The 19894-nt window shown below is 52.5% G+C and overlaps 1 protein-coding gene across 11 annotated transcripts in view; it reads left to right on the top strand.

Moving 5' to 3' along the window:
* The window catches only part of PPFIA1 (PTPRF interacting protein alpha 1), an 87704-nt gene that overhangs the window by 62846 nt on the left and 4964 nt on the right, over positions 1 to 19894 (top strand). For 5 of the 11 annotated variants that reach the window (XM_079104916.1, XM_079104912.1, XM_079104917.1 and 2 more), the window contains 8 exons: positions 8703 to 8784; positions 8881 to 9081; positions 11084 to 11146; positions 11662 to 11688; positions 16137 to 16312; positions 16395 to 16492; positions 18120 to 18295; positions 18899 to 18967. In XM_079104916.1, the coding sequence (XP_078961042.1) occupies positions 8703 to 8784; positions 8881 to 9081; positions 11084 to 11146; positions 11662 to 11688; positions 16137 to 16312; positions 16395 to 16492; positions 18120 to 18295; positions 18899 to 18967 (892 nt within the window). Of the gene's footprint in view, positions 1 to 8702; positions 8785 to 8880; positions 9082 to 11083; positions 11147 to 11661; positions 11689 to 11906; positions 12021 to 16136; positions 16313 to 16394; positions 16493 to 18119; positions 18296 to 18898; positions 18968 to 19894 lie in introns of those variants that run through there. The other 6 variants (XM_079104914.1, XM_079104913.1, XM_079104920.1 and 3 more) reach the window with 3 other exon arrangements.

Raw genomic sequence — 19894 nt, 5'->3', positions numbered from 1 at the left:
CTATAAGGAAAATAACAAAGTGAAATCATGAAGAACAAAAGCATACTCAGTTTGTTTAATAGCTTTGAACAAAAAAACAATTTCTATAATAACACCAATACATCTTTGGTATCTCTTTTGTCTCCACAATGACACATAAATTTATCCACTCAATCAAATATGAGACCTTTACACATTTTACTTTCTTTTAACACTCTGTTCCAACCTTACGTACTTTTTATAATTTATATCTGTTGGTTATTTAGAGAGCACAGTAATTCTACAACAAAAGCCTGTCTTTTGAACACAGATGAGCTAAAGTCTAGCCGCTTTACGTGAAGCCATCTAACATGGGCAGAGTGGGCGGCGGAGCCTGATCTCAGGTAGGGTGGGGCGCAGACAAACAAGACAGTGCAAGGTACATCCGAAACGGGAATCGGACTTTATTTTATGGAAAAAGTGACAAAATGCTTCTACGTTTTACAGTGTCAGCCTTTGAACAAATCAGACTCTTCTTATTACCCTTCAAAAATACATTTAAATTCCCATCCCAGTATAAAGAGTAGCACGAGATTTTATATGTAACTTAAATGACAATAGGTTACCTTTATCCAGTTACAAAACATGACATTATGTAAACAAATACTCACCAAATTTGTTATTTTTATATAAATCGGAAGGACATGATTGTTCCAGATAATTTTAGTTTGGAGAACACAACTTGCTAAAGTGCTCTCAACAAGCCTTATGTTTTTTGGTGCTGGGGATTGAAACCAGGGGCACTCAACCCCCCGAGCCACATCCCCAGCCCTTTTCATTTTCATTCTGAGACTTATTCACTACACTGCTGAGGCTGGCTCATGCAAGTCTGGCTATAAGATGGAGTTATAATTTGTGCTTCCCTCAAGAACCATCTCTGCCTATCCTCCAACTGGTATTTGTACCAGAATCGAGTACAGAAAATATTAGGCATTGACCCCAGTTTGAAGGTCAGAGGAATCCCAGTGTCTGAGTGCTTGTGTCAGGTGGAGAGTTACCCATCCAGAAGACAAGAGGGACGAGGGATCTCTTGGCATCCCTCCACTGTCTGAATCGGATCGAAGCCTCCCTCGATCTTCCATGCACCTCAAAGCCATTGGCGACCACCCCTTGAGGCTTTCTGAGAACTCCTGTGTCAGCTGTGTTTGCTCCTGTCAACCAAGCCCTCAGAGTCCCCTCACTCAGGGTTTCCTGGGATCCTCAGAACACCAGCGACCACAGTTGAGGCTGAACTGGGATTTGGGCAAGTTGGATTTAGATATGTCTTACCAAGCACAAACTAAAATCCCTGTGTGTGTGTGTGTGTGTGTGTGTGTGTGTTTGCGCATGCTATGTTTACCCCCAACTATGGAAGCACTGTAGACAGGGATGAGCGTCCCGGAGGAGACAGGCCACTAGCTTTCCTGGCTGTCCTGCTAAGGGAGAGACGTGTTCCTGGGAGCCACATCCCTGGACAGGTTTTAAGCCTTTCCTGCTGTCTGCATTTGTCATCGTACTCGTTATCAGGGCCACCAAAGTTCTGTCCTAGTTGTTGTGTAAAGAAAGCTGATTTGTACCACCAGGGATGATGTCCTCATGGTGAGAGGCCCGTGAGATTCTTGACTTAGTATGTAGAGGGGCAGGCAACAAAAGGTCTCAGAGCAACTAGAATGAGAGCCACGAGAGGGTTCCATAGGGAACTGGCGGGTCGGAACCTGGAGACCCGTATCCTTCCTAGGAGGGTAGGAACGTTTCCCCTACAGTCTGATAAAGTGTTCATGGGCAAAGCCTAGGGCCAGCGGGGCCAGGTCCGAGACTGAGCTCCAAGGGGAGCTGGCTGCAAAGCAGAGAAAGAAAAGGAAAGGGCAACTCATTCCCACAGCTGGAAATGCCTGCAGACGGGCAGGGTGCTTCTTGGAGTCCTCAGGTCGTGCTGAGCGGGTACCTCCTCCTGTGATCCAAGGAGCTGTCCAGGTGAGGCCCTCCCTCCACCACTGGGTGAGACCGTGACAGGAGATTGGAGACGTGTGATCGACTGACTTTCAGCCTCTCTAGAGATCCTGCATTGATGTCAGGGAGTAGTCCTGGCCAGTCCTTGGTGCTTCTAAAAGAGAGCTCAGTTTCTTAATCAGGTGGATTGCCAAGAAAGGATACCGAAGCCAGATCAGAGCATCATTCTGTCCATCAAAGGCAGGGAGGGATCGGCAAGTCTCACTCTAGCAAAGCCTTTCCCCGTCTTGAGTCTGGCAGCCTTGCTGTCCTCTTTTAACTGGCTGACAGGGTCCTGGCAATTTGGATACAGACAGAACATTCAAAATGGAGTGTAGGACTCTGGGAAGAAAAGCAAAGTGCTGGGACACTAGTCGGTTTCACTCACCCCGCCCAAGATCCCCTTATGGCCTCCAAGATAAAGCCAGAGTTTTCAGATGACACTAGCTTCCCTGATTCACTAATTTGTTCCTGGGTTCTTCCTCACAAATTTGAAGAATAAAATCCATGGACAATTGCAGAAGGTAGGAGTAAGTGGAGTAGGGTTTATTTAAGTGAGAAGAGAGGGAATTCCCACCATGCATGGGGGGTAGCCTAATATCAGGAGAGAAAAAAGAAACCCATTTTGCTGTGCGAGACTGATATGGCTCTAGGCTGTGAGCATGGCTCACAGTCTCAGCCAAACAGACCTTGAAAAGTGCTGAGGCTGCTGAGGTGTCCTGCAGCTAGAGTTCTGACCCTCCTGCAACTCCTTCTGGGTTCGCCCTACCTTCCACCTCCACCCCACCCCAAAAGGGCTGGCTGGAGTGTTCCCACAGGTGAGCCTCCTCGTGTCTTAGATTTGAAAAAGGCCTTGATGGTGCCATTAACATTTCTATTGATCAGCCTCCTGGTGTGGGTTCTGCACTGGAGCAAGACCCCAGTTGAGGCCCATCACTTCTGATTCATGCTGGCCATTGACTGTGATTATTCACCAACATCCTGATTGGCAGGCCACCTAGAAAACTGTGGGTTAGTAGTTTCAAAGGCATCTTTATTCTTACCAATTTAAATTGAGCCTTTCTGTTGAAGCTATATTTAAGTCACATGAACTGAAAGGCATTTGGATCCATTCATTAAATTTATGAGCACTTGTTTATCTGTAAGCCAGTTGACACTGTGTTCATGATTTGTGAACACTGCATACAATTCACAGGTGTTCACACATATACAAAGTAGGCAGGAAACAAAGATCTTGTTGCTTTTTAGCAGGTACTAGATCTGCACAGGTATGGTCATTTATTAAAGTCTCTATTAGATAGAGCCCCTGAGAAATTCAAATAGAGCCTATCACAGATATTTACATTATGACCCTAACATAGGGCAGGCTTGTACAGCTGGAAATGCCATGGTGGACCCTGAAATCGAGGGTTCAGGTGACCGTGTCCCCCATGGGAGTCAGATTCACTCCCACCATCACCACTGAACACATGGAATCTTTCCATTATTCTTCCCTGTCCCCATGCCTAGAATCTTTATTCTCCATTTTTTTGCACGTTCCTGTAACTAAATTTCCCCTGTGTGCTCAGCTCCCCCCGTTGGAGGGTTTTTGTACAGCCCACCCTACTGTGTGCTCAGTTTCCCTTATCGGAAGTTTCTTGCACCCACCCATCTGCTTCTCCTGGTGACGGTCCCCCGTTTCTGAATGGAGTGTCAGCCACATTCACACAACCTCCAGGATGTCCCAGCCACCAAGGGCGTACTTCCCTCTCCAGCTTGAGCTCTGATGTTCCCGCCTTGCTCTGTGCGTGTGAGACCTGGTCGCAGTGGTGTTTGCTTGGGTCCTCCCTGCCTTCTGATCCACATTAGATTAGGGTCCCTTCCGGCCCGGGGATCGAACTTTGCTCCCCTGCCCCAAAGCCACTGAAACAAGGCAACCAGGCGTTTCTCCTCCAGGAGGCCTTCCGGCGACCCTAGGCGATGCGTGGAGCTGCATGCTGGACACCGGAGTCGTTGGAAATCCTGGGGTGCCTCGAGGATTCAAGCCTGTGTTCAGGAGTGGGTGGTAAAGCACATTGTCATCCTGCCAGGAGGGCGTGCTACTGGGCCTGGCCAGCAGGCGCACCTGAGCAGGTGGTCCACCTGCTTATATCCCTAACATAGCTCAGCCCTTCACCTGTACTTGAGGAGCTCAGGGTTACAGTCTACATGAGTGAATAATTTTAAAATTGGGGCAGGTAAGGGAAAGGGCTGTAATTAAAATGGTTACAGCTGGACCCAGTTGAGGCTGAATGCTGTAGTCTGGCAGTTGACCGCCAGACTTTCTGTTCCTCACCTGACACTCCCCACCTGGTGTGTGCAGCTGTGTGGTGTGTGCCAGGTTGTGGGCGGGCCCATTTCTCTAGAACTTTTCCCTTCAGATCTGTGCCACCGGCCCTGAGTGCCAGGCTCTGTGGCGGTGACTATGGCAGTGTCCGAGACTGACTTTATCTGTGTCTGTGGTTAGGCACGGGGTATCTTTGTAAGCTTTGAAACATACCAGCAAGTTCCAGGGAATTTCACAGCGCCGGGGCTGTTCCTCCGACTAAGTGGGCCTTTCTGTTTCTGTTGGTTGACCTGAGATGAAGTTGATTTTAGGGGATCTGCTCTCTTTATGAAGGTGGAAGGTGTTTGTTATCCAGAACACGAGTGTGAGTACAGGGTAGGTCTAACACTTCGGGTGCGATTGATTTAAGGCTTAAAGTGGCTCCTCAGACGCACCTCTTGTCAGAGTGGCTGGACGCGAGACCTGCCTCTCACTGCTGAGCCGGCACCGCTCCTGCTGCTTTCTCCGTGTGCTTGCTGGCGAGCTCCCTCCTGCTGCCTGAGATGCTGGAAGAGCTCAGGGCACGGTGGGCGCTCCGGGTGCTCAGCTGGGCGTGCGGTTTCCAGAATTCCCCGTGTGGCACCACCCAGACTCCGTCTCCAGGTGCCCTTCCCGCTTCTCCCTGGCACTGCAGCATGCTCACTGGTGGGAAGTCCACTGCTCCAAGTGCTCGATGTGGGCGTTGGTGGTCACCAGGCTCAGCTCCAGCTGAGCTTCCCCGGGGGTCTTTCCTGCTGCTGAGGATCGTCTCCATCTCTGCCTGCGCAAGGGAATGCTGCCGCACCGGGAGCTGCATCTGAGAGTGCTCCCGGCCTGTGTGCAGGCACCCGTGGGGAAGTGTGTCCCAGAGTGGTGCGATCAGTGTGCAGCATGCAGCCCACACAGGCTTCTTGACAAGACAGCTTTGCCACTCTGCTTATGCCCAAATCACAAAATGTGTGTCATTATCCAAAAATGATAGCGCCTTTCTTTTATACATGATCTGTTCCCCATAGAATTTGGCACATGTTTTTAGCACCACTGTAGGTGGAGCCCAGGCCTTGTGCATGGGAGGCAAGCTCCCTACCACTGAGCTGCCACCCAGCCCTTTGGCTCTCATTTTAAAGGCAGGAAGCTGGTCCTATCAGTCTGCATTAGACAAGTTATTTTAAAAATCAGCCCTGGGGCCAGGGCGGGATCCTATGGGGTAGGCTGGACTCCCATGAGAAGGATCCCTGGGTCCCTGACCGTGTGACGTGGAGCTTGGCAGCATGACACTCACCACCCTGTGCAGCGGGCCCTGGCGTGCTCCTGTGTTGAGACTAGTAAGCAGGAGGTACAGTATCTCACTGTCCAGAAGGAAGCACTGGCAGCAAACCCAAGTGAATAACGGCTGCAGCATCTGGAGCCACAGGACGGGGCAGTGGTAGCACCTCTCATGACCTCCCAGGGACAGTGGCATATTACTGAGGTTTTTTATTTTTTGTTGTTTTGGGCACTGGGAATTGAACTTGGGGGCACTCAACCACCAAACCACACGCCCAGCCCTGTTTTTGTATTTTATTTAGAGACAGGGTCTCACTGAGTCTCTTAGCACCTTGCTTTTGCTGAAGCTGACTTTGAACTCAAAATCCTCTTGCCTCTGTCTCCCAAGCCACTGGTGACTTTGAACTCAAGATCCTCTTGCCTCAGTCTCCCAAGCCGCTGGGATTACAGGTGTGTGCCACCGCACCCAGCCCTGTGATTTCTTAGAACAGAATTGGATGCTCTTAGCATGAGATGCAGAGAGAGCTGGGCACTCTAGAAAGAGTCCTGTTACTGTGTCCCAAGCTTTGGTCTGATGACCAGAAGAGTTCTTGTTTTCTGGAAAACTGAGCAGTAAAAGAATATTAAATGTTAATAAGGGTTAAATATTGATATAATGCCAGGCACAGTGAGCACACGTATACTCCACTGACAGGAGGCTGAGACAAGAGGATTGCAAGTTCAAGGCCAACCTCACCAACTTCCTGAGATCCTGTCCCAACCCAAGAGGAAAATAAAAATGACTGGGGGTGTAGCTCAGTGGTAGAGCATCCCTGGGTTCAATCCCCAGTTCTTAAAAAATAAACAAATAAATATTGATCATGCTTATTTTATAATTGTGGTAGTGAAAATGGATAGTTTTGTTGTTAGCAAGTGATGGTGTAGGTGGATGGGTACTCTTACCTAGACCGGCAAGTCCAGTCAGGGGTAGGTTCCATTTATTCTCTATGGCTATTCAGTCCATACATGTCACCAGTTTGGAAAACCGGCCATCTGTGTTGGGACGTGCTCAGCAGGTAGTGACCAAGCCACTCAGCTCCAAGGCCCACAACAAAGAGAGAAGTAGTTACGGCGCCACCAGACACCACAGGCTGGAGCGGGCTGACCACGACAGTGCCCTTCAACACAAGCCTTCTCCCCATGATTGGGAGCAGCCCCCTTCCCCTGAGAAAACTGAAACTTGAGTGTGCCCACCAGGGGGCTAGCACAGGTCAGGTGCCAGATGTGGTCTCAGGGATCAGGCCCAGTAGGGGAAGCAGCCAGGGTGGCCAGAGGCCTGGGCCACCACACAGCCAGGACTCTGGTGCGTGGCGTCCTGCCTCACTGCCTTTCCCATTCCCGGAGCTGCATCTTCCTTGGGCCTAGTCTGCAGGACCCAGAGGGGCTCTTGATGGATGCTCTCCGTCACTGCCTAGAGCAGCATGTGCCAGCCTTAGGTGGTAGGACCGGAGGGCTGTTCTGCCACCCGCTTTCTTATCCACAGTGCATATCTATTTTTCCTATTTAAAAATGAAGTTACTGGCAGAGCACCAAAGGCCTTGACCTATTTATTTAGTCCATCAGTAGGGGCAGAATCCAGGAGCCGTGACAGACATTTTCCCTGGGGGTGACTCACCCGGGAGTGATCTGCACTGTGTGGTGTGGCTTCCCCTTGCCATTAGGTTGTAGCTGTGGTCTTTGAGGAGTTTGCCTGCTGGAAACAGGAAGCAGGGCCAGCTCCCCCTCTTACTGCAGCCAGGGTGGCTCTTGGGGCCCTCCACGCCCTCCTGTGCAGAGCGGCCCCACTTCCACACACAAAGAAGTCCACTTGTTTCAGTTCGGAAACCTTGGTTTGTTGTTATTCCACATGAGATGACAAGACACTCACCGCCTTCTCTGGAATAATCACTTTCATCTGATTATAGCGTATATTATCCCTCGGAAGCCTAATGGTGACTTCAGGAACTCTTATTTGGATTTCATGTGAAGTGTTTCACTTAGGAAGATGAACTGTAATTGCACATAACCTCTATAGTTGAAGAAAAGGCGTTTATTGACCGGCCAGTGTTTATCTTCAGCAATAAAATAGTGTATGAAATATTCTGCACAGATTATTGCAGAAAGATAGCTGACCAAAAGTGACCTAGGAATTTAAAAATGACTTGAGCCTGGTGCAGTGATGCATGCCTGTAATGCCAGCAACTCTGGAGGCCGAGGCAGGGGGATCGCACGTTCAAGGCCAGCCTCAGCAACTCAGTGAGACCCTGTCTCAAAATAGAACATTGAAAGGGTTGGGGATGCACCTCTGAGGCTAAGTACCCCTGGGTTTAATCCCCAGTACCAAATAAATATAAAAATATGTCAAGGAGGACACTGGCGTGATTCAGTGGTGGAGCACAGCTCTGGGGTCCATCCCCAGCTCCAAAGTAAAGGGGACGAAACCGACTTGGGTGTCCCCGCAGGCAAGCCCAGCGTAGCCAGCCCCCCTCCTCCAGGCTGTCTGTTTTTAAGCCTCAAGTGTCGGTGAGCATGGACATCAGGGGAGTCGTCACGCCACTTAGAGTGCTGCAAGTCACGTAGCACAGTCCCCCACCCAGCACGCCTCGTCATGTCATGTCCCCTGAGTGCTGGAGAGCAGGCCTGTGGGCCAGACCAGGACGCAGGGACATAGGCTGGCGAAGGCTGTGGAGCTGAATGGCAGTGTGGAAGAAAGCCGCGGTCCATCGCTTGCCTGCTGTTAGGCCACGACGATTTTGTGTAAAGTCTGTGCTCTCCGTTTCTGAGACTGTCCACCGAGCATGGTTTCCTCTTTGTTGACGTCTTTCACTGTTGAGAGAGGCAGTAGTGGATGTCGGGACTGCAGTGTTCTGCGAGCCGGTTGTGATGCCTGCCCACAAAGGAGACAGTGTCTCTGTGGGGGCAAGAGGGTGGCCTGCACTTTCCTGCCCCAATGTCCTCGGTGCCTAAGGCTGTGGGGAGCTGAAGGGATGAGGGCGTCTGATGCAGCGCTCTGGAAGTGCCCAGATAGAACACTCGGCAGTTTGTTCCCGTGTGCGCTGGCGGTGCCAGGTCATCCTCAGCACCTCCATGTTTGTCTCCTTGTTTGCAGGCACGAGTTGCTGGAGGAGGCGCGGCGGCAAGGCTTGCCATTCGCACAGTGGGACGGGCCGACGGTGGTCGTGTGGCTGGAGGTGCGTGTGCTGGGGGTGGAGCCTGGGGCCTGTGCCCTGCAAGGGGCGCCCTGGTGCTCAGCCCTGTGCTGACACTGCCTTGACCACTCTCTCCAGCTCTGGGTTGGGATGCCTGCCTGGTACGTGGCCGCCTGCCGGGCAAATGTGAAAAGCGGGGCAATCATGTCAGCCCTGTCCGACACAGAGATCCAGCGGGAGATTGGCATCAGCAACCCTCTGCACAGGCTGAAGCTTCGGCTGGCCATCCAGGAGATCATGTCACTGACCAGCCCGTCCGCCCCACCCACATCAAGAACGGTATGTTCAGGGGGCTCAAGTGGGGGTCCTCGTGTTCTCTGGGGAGAAGGAATCCTGCCCTTCCGAGGCAGCATCCCACCTAGCTTGCTTCCCAGTTAATAAGCATGCTACCCAGGGTGGCTCTGATAAAATTATAGTGTTCAAATATAGCAGAGGTTGTAATTGGTGGGGAGTTGAGTGGTCCACAGGAACCTGGCCAGATGCTCTTGTGAAAGCTCAGCTAGGACGGTCTCATTTAAATATAAATAAGTATGGCTTTATCGAGATGCATCAGTCTGAGGGTTTCTTGAGGAGGAAAAGTTTAGCATTTTAAGTACGTGCTTTGTATTAACACTTGGTATTTCATTCTGTTTCATAATTGAAACTGAGTAAAGGGTCAGTACTTGGGCTGTGCAGGAGACACTTGCTAAGCACAAGGTTGGTGTAAGAGCTTTTGAGTTCTTACGGAAGCATGCACATAGGAGCGTGCACAGTAGCCCCTGCGGGGGAACTCTCGCGGTGGACTGTCTTCTGCTGCGTGGAGAGGGTGGCTCCCCTCGCTTCTCAGTGCTCCGTGCGTGAGCAGTCCTGGAGCCGTGCCGGGCTGCTGGGGCATACTGGCTCCTCCTGGCTCCCCAGTGCACATGCGCGTAAGGGCGACTTGCCCTCCGCAGACTGTCCCCCAGAGTTCTTCACTCCCTGCTTTCTTCTGCAGCAGCTAAGGGCAGCGGGGGCATCCCCAGCCTGTCTCTTGGGCTCTTGGCCTACTGGCACTTTCCCATGGGGCTGCGGGCCAGCACTCAGGGCCCAGTGCAGGTCACAGCCTGCGTGTCTGCCTGCCGTGACTGCTGCTCACATGGGGTCCGTGTGGAGCCCAAGCAGAGTCCCTGAGCGGCATTCTCCTGGTCGAGGAGGTGGAGAGCGTGGGTGGCTGTTGGAGATCAGGTGGGCTGACTCCCTATTTGCAGAGTTGAGACTTGTCACCCTCCACTCAGTCTGCTCTGGCGAGAACACCTTCCCACAGCCTGACTCGAGGCCCACGGTTCCTTTTCACAAAAGTGCTGAGGTATTTCTGCTGGCTATGCTTGTGTGTAATAGAAGGCTCTTGGAAGTGAGCTTAGTAAGCCTGTCCTTGCTCATGGCTGATAGCACTAGTCCTGGTGGGACACTCTGGCCAGGATCCGGCCCGTCCTGGCTGCTTCATGCCCTTCCAGAGGCGGGGAGCCCGAGGCTCTCCAGTTTCTGTGAGCCATCTTGGCGAAGAGAGCTTCTTGCAGTCAGCTCGTTGCTCAGGGAGAAGGTCTAGAGCGCACAGGAGGCAGACCGTCCCACCAGTGCCAGCCCCGAAGTTGCCCTGAGAAAGTTGCCCTCGGGTGGCCGAGGCCCCTAGTGTTTGTGGTGTGTCCACGGAGCTGGGTGCCTGTGTCTCACGGTGCCCACCCTGGCCCCTGGGCTCCCTCTGGCTTCAGCTGTTGGGCTGAGCGGCTGGGAGCACTTGCAGAGAGGAGCCTGGGAGGGCTGCAGCAGAGCCTCCTGCTCTGTGCTCCCTTGTTAACGCTGTGTAGGTGGCCCTGGGGTTTCTGTGGGGTGGAGGTTGGTGTAGGTTTCTTTTGGGTTGCTGGGGTCAAATCCAGGGCCTTGCACACCCAGCAAGCAGTCTGCATGGGAAGACTCTTGTGAATACCTTGAGTCGGTCGTTACGGGGGGCTTCAGACTTGCCGGAGGTGGGAAGTGTGTCTTCTTCTGCCTGTATTTAGGTACGTCAGGGTTGCGGGGAGGTGCTGGTGTCCAAACTCAGGAAATCCTGTGCTGCTTAATGTTGCTGACCACTCGGTGGCAGGGTGTGGTCGTTCCTCAGTGGGAGGAGCTTCTGTGTGTGTCCCGCCCACCCTGTGGGCTTCTGCACTGGAGATGTGAGAGGAGGCCCGGCCTCAGCCCTTCTCTGCCTGGGGCTTATGTGTGTGCCTCTCCTCTTTATCACGCTTCCCCTGCCTGGATGTGGCTGGTGCACTGGTCACCTCAGACCACAGGAAATGTCTGGTTGACACACGAGGAGATGGAAACCCTCGCTGCCACGCCACACACGGTCAGTCCCGCCCCACAGCCCACGCCCCACAGCCCACGCCCCACAGCGTGCTTGCCACCAAGACCAGCTGGTCCTTTGCCTTTTTGTTGAAAAGAAAAACACTATCAAAAACTTCATATTTTGTATTCAGTTGTTTCAGATAAGTATTTCTCTTAGGTTATTAGTTAAACATGTAAAGTAGAGTTTTGTGCTTTGTTGTATATTTTTTTCTGGAACCTAAAGCTCAAATCACTCTGTTTGGAGTGATTGTAATTTCTCTCTGCACTTAGAGAGACTGCAGTTTCGCACCTGCCAATCGTCTGACCCTGCTTGCTCCTTTGACGACTGTACTTGCATGGCAGTGTCCGTTCCCGCATGGCTGGTGGCGGTGGTGTGTGTGTGTTGCATGACGCTGGGTGTGGTGGACGTTGGCTCCCTCGCACTGCACCCGCCTTGCGGAACTGACTTGCTTGCGTGACGTGGCTCCCCGGTACTAACGGTCATGTTCTTTTGCATTCCTAACCACGTGACGGCAGGAGGACGAGGAGGGAAGCTGGGCTCAGGTTGGAGCTTTTCTCTGATTCCTTCTTCACTCTGGTGGAGTACGAAACTTGTGCAGTTGCCTTTCCAGGGTTTAGCATCTTACTGACCTGTAGTGTTTTTAATGATCTGAAAGCATTAATCAAGTGAAGCATAGGATCACAAAGTGCGTCTCATGGACAATTTTGAATGTCTGTCCTGTGGAGCCGTGGAAGCTGAACCTGGGATTTTTTACACTCAGCCCCTGCAGGCAGCTCCTGAGGTCGTGCACACGTGGCCCCGGCTGGTGTAGTGTTAGTCACAGATCCACGGGCGAGAAACCCTGAGACACAGTTCCAAACCCCACGCTGGCCAGGTGCCTCTTCCTCTCTGTCTTTCTGTTGGCAGTTTACTTAGAATGTCCTGACACTGTGTTAGTCTAAAGATCTTATTGATGGAATTCTCAGAAATACAGTCTCTTGGTCTGGGGTGTAGCTCAGTGGCAGAATACCTGCCTAGCGTTTGCAAGGTCCTGGGTTTGATCCACAATACCCAAAAGAAAGAAAGAACAGGCTGGGGATGTAGCTTCGTTGGTAGAATGCTTGCCTCCCATGCACAAGGCCCTGGGTTCAATCCCAGCAAAACACACGCGCGCGCGAAAGAAAGAAGAAGAAGTGAGCCCAAGCTCTGGCACTCGTGCAGTTCCCTGGGCATCATGACCCAGTGACTTGGGAGGCTGAGGCAGGAGGATGGCAAAGTTCCAGATCAGCCTGGGCAACTACCAAGACCCTGTCTCAAAATAAAAAATCAAAAGAACTGGGATGTAACTCGGTGGTAGAGCGCCCTCGGTTCCATCCTCGTATGCATGTGTGTATGTACTGATCCATGCGGAAAGAAGGGAGGTAGGAGAAGAAAGGGAACCAGCTGTCCCCCTTCATTCCCACAGCCACTCCGCTGTGAACTCTGGGTCTTCCACCCTGGGCTTAGATGTCTTGGCTCCCTCCAGCAAGTAACCTCATTAATTATTAGTTGGGTCTTTTGTGGGATCAGTAATGACTATCAGCGGATTAAACAGGGCTTGTTTCATAATTGCTTAAATTGCAGGGTATTTTAAGTGATAACAGTGAACACTGTCAGCAGTTGAGTATGAAATTGCCAGCATCAGTGACGTGTAGTAGACATCGGATGAGCATAACGTGTCCTTGGCAATGGAAACGTGACTTAGAAGGACTCTGCAGATGCAGGGGGTCCCCTCGTGCGGGGGCTGTCCTCTGCTGGTGTCGCTTCCCTCCGGGGCAGGGCAGGCACACAGCTTGTTCTCCTGGCTTCCCTGCAGTGGCAGCTGCTCATTCTGTTTGGTTTTAGTGCTGGGGATTATACCTAGGGGTGCTCTAGCAGTTAACTACATTCCTGCCCTTTTTATTCTTTATTTTGAGACAGGGTCTCACTAAGTTGCTGAGACCGGCCTTGAACTTTCAATCCTTCTGCCTCAGCCTCCTGAGTCACTGGGATTTCGGGTGTCAGCTCTTAGCCAAGAGGAGATGTGAGCTGCCCATGGACCCTCAGGGAGGAAGCACCGAGGCGCTTTTGCTTAACAGATGATAGGAGAGTGACACTGTGGAAACTGCCCGCTGCCAGGAACATCCAGTGAGCAGACCAGCACAGAGCTCCGTCTTACTGAGCACAGCTAGGCCTGTGAGTGCACACCATGTGGGGTGCACTCTGATGTGAGGTCCCTTGCTGGCACAGCCACTGCAGAATGTGGAGAGTGTACGATGGAAGGCCAGAGATGAGCGGATCCTGTGGGTCTGCTTCCACACACTGCCTTGATTTGGTTTAGTTTTTTGGTTTTTTTGAGACAGGGTTTTGCCGAATTGCTGAGGCTGGCCTCAAACCTGTGATCCTCCTGCCTCAGCCTCCTAGGTTGCTGGGATTGCGGGCATGCCCCACTGTGCCTACCTTACAATTCTGTATTAGGTGTCATCTTTACTTTTTCTGCCCATTCAAGAATACATACCCAGTAGAACAGAAAACAGTGTCAGGTATCCATGCTGTGAGTAGCAGGCCAGGAGGAGGGTGGAAAGAGTGAAATCGTGGTGAGACAGCGTGTCCTGGTGGTCACCCAGTGTGCCTGTCACCTCACTCCCAGAGTGAGTGAACACAGAGGAGCGTTGTTTTCTGTTGGAGTTTGGGTCGCTCTTTCCAGCTTGGATTGGACGTGGTGGTGCGTGAGTGTGCCTGCAGGGTTGCTGTGAAGGTACCTGGTCTTCCTTGGCTGGAGGACACCGGGGCCTTTCCCTGCTGTGTGTGTGCTCAGTGTGTCGTATATCATTGTAAAACCTCGCACACATTCGTTACGTAGGTGATCCCAGAGAGTTCTGTGGAGTGGCGTGCCATCATAGACGGCACTTTAGAACCCAGCTTCAACTTCATTTCTAGAATTTAGAAACAGCCCCTTCCTTCCCTCCTTCCCTAGGGCCACTGTATGACTGAACCACATCCCTAGCCCTTTTTATTTTATTTTTAAACAAGAGTCTCGCTAAGTTGCCCAGGCAGGCCTTGAACTTGGGATCCTTCTGTCTCGGCATCCCGAGTTGCTGGAACTGTAGGTGCGGCTGTGGTGCCCGACCTAGAAGCACAGCTCTTTCCTGTGTATTGACCTTGACCCTGGAACGTTGCTGAGTGCATGGATCAGTCCTGACAGCTGTTCCATAGGTCCTCTCCATTCTGACCCTGGAGGTCCTGTCGTCTGCCAGGCAAGCTGGGTTCCCTCCCTGCAGCATGCTTTCTGCATCCTGTCCTTGCCCTGTGCAGTGGCCAGGGCCTCCAGGTCCCTCCTCTACCGAGGGGGGTGCCGGTGGCGGGCCTTCTGTAGCCTCCCAGCCTCTTCCTTCCTGCCGTGCCGAGGGTTCCACAGATGAGCGCTGCTGTCACAGGGCTTTCCCACTATGCTACACCCCTTTATTCTTACTTGAGGCAGGGCCTGGGTTGCTGAGGCTGGTCTGGAATTTGCTGTGCTCCTGCCTCAGCCTCCTGAGTCACTGGATAGCATTCATGTGCCACCATGCTGAATGTTTTTTCTTTTTCAATCTCTTTTTAATATAAGGGTAAATTTATTTTGCCCCCCAAATGTTGAACCAACCTTTGTCCCTGGAATAGTAAACCCCGCTTGCCATGATATCATGTTCTTTTAATATTTTACTTGCCTACTAATATTTTGTTAGGGATTCTTACATGAGTTGTTTAAAATAATGTTAATTTTCAGATATTTGGGGAGTTTCTAGTTATCTTTTGTGTGTGTGTGTGTGTGTGTGGTGCTGGGACTCAAACCCATGGCCTCATGCTTACAAGGCAAGCACTTTAGTGGCTGGGACCAAAGACAGCACCAGTGCCCTGACCTGTTGGTCTCTGACTCATGCCACTAAGGCAGAGAGCACACTGCGATTCCAGCTTCCGAACACACTGAGACCGACGCAGCTCAGGGGTGGGTGTGTGCTTGGTAGGCATGAAGCCCAGGTTCGGTCCCCAGCGCCGTATGAGAAAAGCGCACCCTGCAGCCAGGCATGGCCCACGGCTGTCCTGCTCCTGAGAGGCAGAGGCTGCTGGAGCCTAGGAGCTCCAGGCTGTGCTGCACCATGCCAGGCAGGTGTCTGTGCCACTTGGCACCAACGTAGTGACTCCCAGGAGCAGGCGAGCATATGCGGCTGCCTGACCCACACAGCGGCTGGGCAGGACCTTTGGGAAGCAGGAGAGGTCAGAGCGCTGAGGAGCACCCAGAGCAGGCGGTGACGGTGGGGTTCAGATGTCCTTCGGAGCCTTCCTTTCCCTTCCTGCCTTCAGCCAGCAGTGGGAGCAGAGCATCGAAGTCTTCTGACTGTGATTGTGCGTTTTGTTCCATTCGGTCTCATTGGTTACTGGTTTCCCTTTTTTTAAAACTATTTTTTAACTTACTTTTCTAGATTTTGAAATAAACAGATGTTTTATTTAGGAAAGAAAAGTGTTGAAAATAAAACTAAAACCAGGCAGGGGGCAGTGGCACGTGCCGATGATCCCAGCACCTCGGGAGGCTGAGGCAGGAGGATCGTGAGTGCAAGGCCAGCCTGGGCAGCATGGCGAGGCCCAGTCCCAGAATGAAAAATAAAAAGGGCTGAGGACGCAGGGTTCAGTTTCCACCAGCACCGGAGCGAACCGCCCGTGTGGTCTTGGCCAGCAGGGCTCCCACCCTTCAAGCTTGTTCATGAGTCGTGAGCTACTCCGCCGGCCCTCCAGGCGGTCGCCGCCTTGGTGTGGTCTGCAAAGAAGTTAGGTGTTCATGACGGATGAGTCGGAATTCTAACGTCATGACTTTTTGTGAAACTTCACTAGCATATTTACGGAGTGGGAGTAGGTCAAGTTATCTGGAAGTCATAGAGCAGCCTTGCCCTTAGTTTAGTTACTGACGACCTGTAGCAGATGAGAAATCCAAACTGCTGTCACCCACTCACCACAACAGACGCTCGCTTACGGGGACATGAACCACGAGTGGATCGGCAACGAGTGGCTGCCCAGCCTGGGCCTCCCGCAGTACCGCAGCTACTTCATGGAGTGCCTGGTGGACGCCAGGATGCTGGACCACCTGACCAAGAAGGACCTGCGGGGGCAGCTGAAGATGGTAGACAGCTTTCACAGGTAAGCGCACCTGAGTCTCCCTCCTCGGCCCAGACCTGACGGTCGCCGTCACTGCTCATCTGCTGCTGCTGTTGCTTCCCAGAAACAGCTTCCAGTGTGGAATCATGTGCCTGCGAAGGCTGAATTATGACCGGAAAGAACTGGAAAGGAAGAGAGAGGAGAGTCAGAATGAAATAAAAGGTGAGTGCGTTGTGCCTGGAGGACGAAGTGCCTGGACTTTGGTGGCCCGCAGCTGTGCAGCAGCCTCATGGTGGCCTTGGAAAACCAAGGACGGGGCGCCACGGCAGAGCACCGCTGCTCTCCCTGCCCAGAGCTCAGCCACAGGGACGGCGTGCTCCAGGCCCAGGCACCATCTCCAGCACCCAAAGAAGGACAGGGCACCTCAGGTGGAGAGGCTGTGTCAGCTTCGTGTCGGGAGGAGGGATGGACGCCAGCGCCCTGGAGAGCACGGTGCCGGCCGGAGTCTGGGCTGTGGCTCTGGGGCTGACTTTTCCCCTGTGACTTCACACGGTCCCTCTTTTTTTTTTTATGGTACCAGGGATTGAACTCGGGTGCTTCACCACTGACCCACAACCCCACGCTTCTTATTTTTTATATTGAGGCAGGGTCTCGCTGAGTTGCAGAGATCGGCCTTGAGTTTGCCATCCTTCTGCCTCGGCCTCCGAGTCTCTGGGATGGCAGGCGTGACCATGCACCCAGCTCGGTTCCTCCTGTTGGGTATGCCAGATGGGCTGCCATGCAGGAGCTGCCCCCGTTGAAGCCCAGCAGTGCAAAGGTGAAGAGCCTGTTGCTTCCCTGGGTGAAGTGTGAGAGACCAGCTCTCTGGGTCCTTAGGGCCACATGCAGGAGTGCAGACTGCACCTGCGGTTCTGGTCCACGAGGATGAGGCCTGGGCAGCCATCAGCCCATCTGGAAAAGGAGAGGGGCATCAGCGGGAACCAGGTTGGAGCCTCGAGTGGGCTCCCTCTCTGTCACTGTGCTCCTCACCCATCATATTTCCCATTGGCAGGACAAGCAGCTGCCCCGAGCACAGCACTGAACAGCATGCTTAAGGGAGGGTCCCCAAATCCTCCGGAGTGAGGCGGCCACTGACACAGCATGGCAGTGGAAGGCAGGCGGCCACCAGCACTGCCCCAGGCGCTCCGCGCCCTCACTGAGGTCCTGCGAATGCCTCTTGCACCCCTGGCTTCTCCCGAGAGAGGAGCTGACGCTAAACTGCAGTGGGAGCTGGCCATTTGGAGGTCGCTTGCTCACCATCGCAGCGATGCCAGCCTCAGGAAAGACCCCGGGTACACGCGGCCTCCTTTCCAGAGTGGCCAGACATGGGCATGAGCCTCTGCCATGTTCCTTTGTGTCCCTTTCACACCTTTCCACAGTTACTGGCAGTGGCTGGTGAGCATAGGAGGCGTTTCCACTGAGTGCTCTCTTGGATTTCTGACAGAGCAGATTTGGTGATGTAATCTGCACAGCCTGTCCAGAGTCTCTGCTATGCAGGGCAGGGCCTTTATGTCTTTAGGTTTTTAAAGTGGGAAAGGTGCTTGGGATATTTAGCACAAGCAGAAGCTTCCAGATGAGAAGCAAGGTTCAGTCCAGGTGGTCACAGCACTGGGGAGTCTGCTCTCCGACCTCGCTCTGTTCTCTAGGAGGAGCTTCTTCCTCTTGTGCTCAAGGGCCATGTGTGCTCTCCTGGGGAGGCACTGGAGTGTTAGTGCCATGCCTGGTGCTCCCTCCGACAGCGCCAGCATTTCAGGGTGTGTGTGACAAAGAGGCTCTCTGAAGCCACATTTACAGTGTTATTCTTTTGCAGACGTGCTTGTTTGGAGCAATGATCGAGTGATTCGCTGGATCTTGTCGATTGGTCTTAAAGAATATGCAAACAATCTCATAGAGAGTGGCGTCCACGGGGCACTTCTTGCTCTGGACGAAACCTTTGATTTCAACGCGCTGGCACTGTTGTTGCAGATCCCGACCCAGAACCCCCAGGTATGCCAGAGCCTGCTGCACCCACCCCGTTGGCGTTCAGGTGGCTCTGCAGTTGTAGACATCTGATGAATCGCTCACGGGTGGAGAGGTAACTCGAACCACAGCACCCTTCCAGAAGTATCCCCAACACCGAGGTCCAAAGTCAGCACTTGCTTCTGTTTTCTGTTACAAGCACGAGTCTTGCAGGAAACAAAGTATGAAAGTTTCATTGCAGTCTGCGTTTGTGAGCACGCAGTTCTTACGTGACGGAGAAGTGCTTTGGGCGTGCTTCCTGGAGATTTTATTGATTTTGCTTCCCGGGTGATCACCTGTGTGATTCTTTTTGACTCGTGAGCCCGTTTGAAAATGGGGACATTTTTGCTCTTCCACAGGGTGGAATGCTTTTGCCAGCTGCCCAAGCAGTCCATGCAGCACACTTTCACACCACTCTCCAGGGGCTGGCGGTCCCTCTCCCCTGAAGTCCATGCGCAGATTGTTAAAAGCCTAGTGCTAACCGTTTTCGTGGTTCAGTGCGTTTTTGAGTCTCGGTTTTAAAGATGATTGTAATATGCTAACATTCTTCCAACTAGAATGATGAGGGTTTTGGGTGGTTTGTTATTTTAGGCTCGAGCCGTCTTGGAAAGAGAGTTTAACAACCTTTTGGTCATGGGGACTGACAGAAGGTTTGATGAGGTGAGTTTTCAGCTGGGCGGTGTGCGGTGGGGCGGGGAGGGAACCGGGGTACTGTATCACTGAATCGCGTTCCCAGCCCTTTTTACGTTTTCTTTTGAGACAGTGCTTGCTCAGTTGCTTAGGGTCACACCAAGTTGCTGAGGCTGGCTTTGCACTGGTGGTCCTCCTGCCTCAGCCTCCCACGGTGCTGGGATTCTGCACTTGTCCTCACAAAACAGTCTTGTTTTCATTTTTACTATTTTTTTTTTTTTTTTTAGGTTTAGATGGACACAATCCCTTTATTTTCTTTATTCATCTTTATGTACTGCTGAGGAAGGAACCCATTGCCTCACACATGTGAGGCAAGCGCTGTATCTCTGAGCAAAAACCCCAGCCCGAGCTATTTACTTTTTGATTCGCCTCAAAAATGGTTTCCACATCATAAAACTGGTTGCAACCTAGGAATAGAATCTGTAAGTTGTGTTTCAGGGACAACTGGGTTTCCCCCGCCAGTCTAGGGCCCTGTGCTTGGGGTGCACGGGGCATGTTTCAGAAGCATATTAATGCACGATGCTGGTGTCCTGTCACACAGAGCCATGGCTCCTCCGTTCCCACACGTCAGGCTGCTCCTGCCTGGCCCGTAGGAAAACTTGGCTTGGACAGCGAGGGAAGCAGCCGCCTCTAGAGACGAGGCGCTTGTTGGCTGTGGTTCCAGGCAGGATCGCACACAGCTGTCCTGTGGCAAGTAAAGGTGGGCCTTACGGCATCAGTGAAGCAGGTGAAGGGTGGAGAAGCTTGTGCCCTGGGAGCCCAGGGCATGCCCACTTCTGCAGCAGGGCCCAGCACAAGTGGGCGCTTCCCTCAGGCTACAGTTCTGCCCCGTGCAACAAGGACAGCAGTCCCTGCATGGGAACCAGAGCAAACACACGGGTCCTGCTTTCCTCTGGA

Source organism: Sciurus vulgaris (assembly GCF_902686455.1).
Source record: "Sciurus vulgaris genome assembly, chromosome: 11".
Taxonomy (NCBI): domain Eukaryota; kingdom Metazoa; phylum Chordata; class Mammalia; order Rodentia; family Sciuridae; genus Sciurus; species Sciurus vulgaris.
This window is presented reverse-complemented; position numbering and strand designations above follow the sequence as displayed.